This window comes from Diabrotica virgifera, chromosome 2, assembly GCF_917563875.1.
Source record: "Diabrotica virgifera virgifera chromosome 2, PGI_DIABVI_V3a".
NCBI classification, from domain to species: Eukaryota; Metazoa; Arthropoda; class Insecta; order Coleoptera; family Chrysomelidae; genus Diabrotica; species Diabrotica virgifera.
The window spans coordinates 81,003,000-81,004,656 of NC_065444.1; the positions used below are offsets into that span (position 1 = coordinate 81,003,000).

General features: G+C 36.8%; 1 protein-coding gene across 1 annotated transcript; it reads left to right on the plus strand.

Moving 5' to 3' along the window:
* The first annotated feature begins 332 nt into the window (after nucleotides 1-332).
* On the plus strand, nucleotides 333-1,297 carry LOC126880734 (uncharacterized). Its single transcript, XM_050644781.1, has 2 exons — nucleotides 333-493; nucleotides 744-1,297. Exon 2 carries the CDS (start codon nucleotides 752-754, stop codon nucleotides 1,295-1,297), a length of 546 nt encoding a protein of 181 aa, XP_050500738.1. The 5' UTR covers nucleotides 333-493; nucleotides 744-751.
* The last annotated feature ends 360 nt before the right edge of the window (nucleotides 1,298-1,657 follow it).

Here is a 1,657-nt window from a genome sequence, read left to right on the forward strand (position 1 = left end):
GGTTTTATCTCCCTAGAGATTTGTATGTAAATATTTAACTTATTAATAAATGTATCATATCCAATTTGCGAATCTATTTTATTGATATGAATTTCATTCCAATGTTCATGTTTTAAAAGCTGCAGTAGTTTTCCGATATTGGTTTTTAATTTATTATGACTGGAGATTTAGATGTAGAAAATTTTTGAGTTTTATTATTTCTAAAACCGGCTGGTGTAAAGTGATCAGTCATGTCAGTATGAAAAACGATCGGATTACTAAGGTACATGCAGCCAATATGGCCACTTCCTTATAACTCGGTAACTACCTTGAATTTGAAGTAGATGGCGCAATAGATATAAACAGTATGTTCGCCAAATACGACAGCCGCTAGAGTAATCAGTCTTAAGCCGACATTGTGAGTGTGTGCTGCATTACAGAAGAAAATAGTGCCTCGTAAGTGCGTCATTATAAACGTGAAACTTATTATATCTCTTTTTACAGTAACAATCACGTAAGTATTTTTTAAGTAGATATTACGTTTAGATTGTGCAAACGTACGATGATAAATGAGTGCAGTTATTTTTGGATAAGTTTATGATAGTGCCTTATATTTTAAAAAACAGTTGATTTGGTTCATGTGAGCAATATGGCCATTATCGATAGACAGCAATATGGCCATGGCCATATTGCTATGCATACATTTTCCTAATAGCGTATGTATCATACCAGTTTTTTTTGTAATGTTTTCTCTATTGCTAAAGGAATAACGATGGGTCGTATTCGCTCTAGAGGCATAAGAGGGCAATGGAGTGAAGAAGACTTAACCCAAGCGCTTCAAGCTGTGAACGCGGGTATGTCAGTAAATAGGGCCAGTACAACTTATAATCTACCAAGGAGAACCCTTAGGCGCTATGTCGAGCAAGGTAAGACAGGAAAAGCCGCCATGGGTCGTAAACCCATCTTAACTCAAGAACAAGAAGCTGAATTAAGTCGAAGAATCATTCGGTTATCCGAAGTAGGTTACCCGCTAACTGCAAGTGTACTTCGTCGATGTGTTTACCGGTATACCAAGTTGAATAATATTCCAAATCCTTTTAGAGAAGAAAAAGAAAAGGCTGGACGATATTGGCTAAAGGGATTTATGGAAAGAAACCCTCAAATTCGAGTTAGAAAAGCACAAAATCTAAATCCGGCAAGAGCCCAAAAACTAAACAAATTCATTGTGAAATATTTTTCCACGCATCCAGACGAACGTTCAATTAGTAAGATGCGTTTTGGAGGCATGTCAAATGACAATGACAATGTCAAATATTAAAGCAGGCTTCAGAGCAACAGGGATATATCCTCTAAATCGTGAAGCAATTCCAGAGATTGCATTTGCTCCAAGCACTGCAAGTCAAAATCAGGACCAAGAACCTCAACAGCAACAGCAAATGTCTCAAGAAACAGTTCCATCTAATACATCTGGTTTATTAGAGAATAAGGAAAATAATGTCGATCGCTCAATTTCTTTAGAAGCTGGTCCATCCACATCTGGTGTAAGATCACAAAAGAAAAACGGTACTAGAGCCAGAACTTGTACCCATGATGACATAAGCAGTGATTCAGACAGTCATTTCAGTGTACACGATGAATCTAGTAACTCTTATTCTGACGAAGAAATTGTACAAGATCC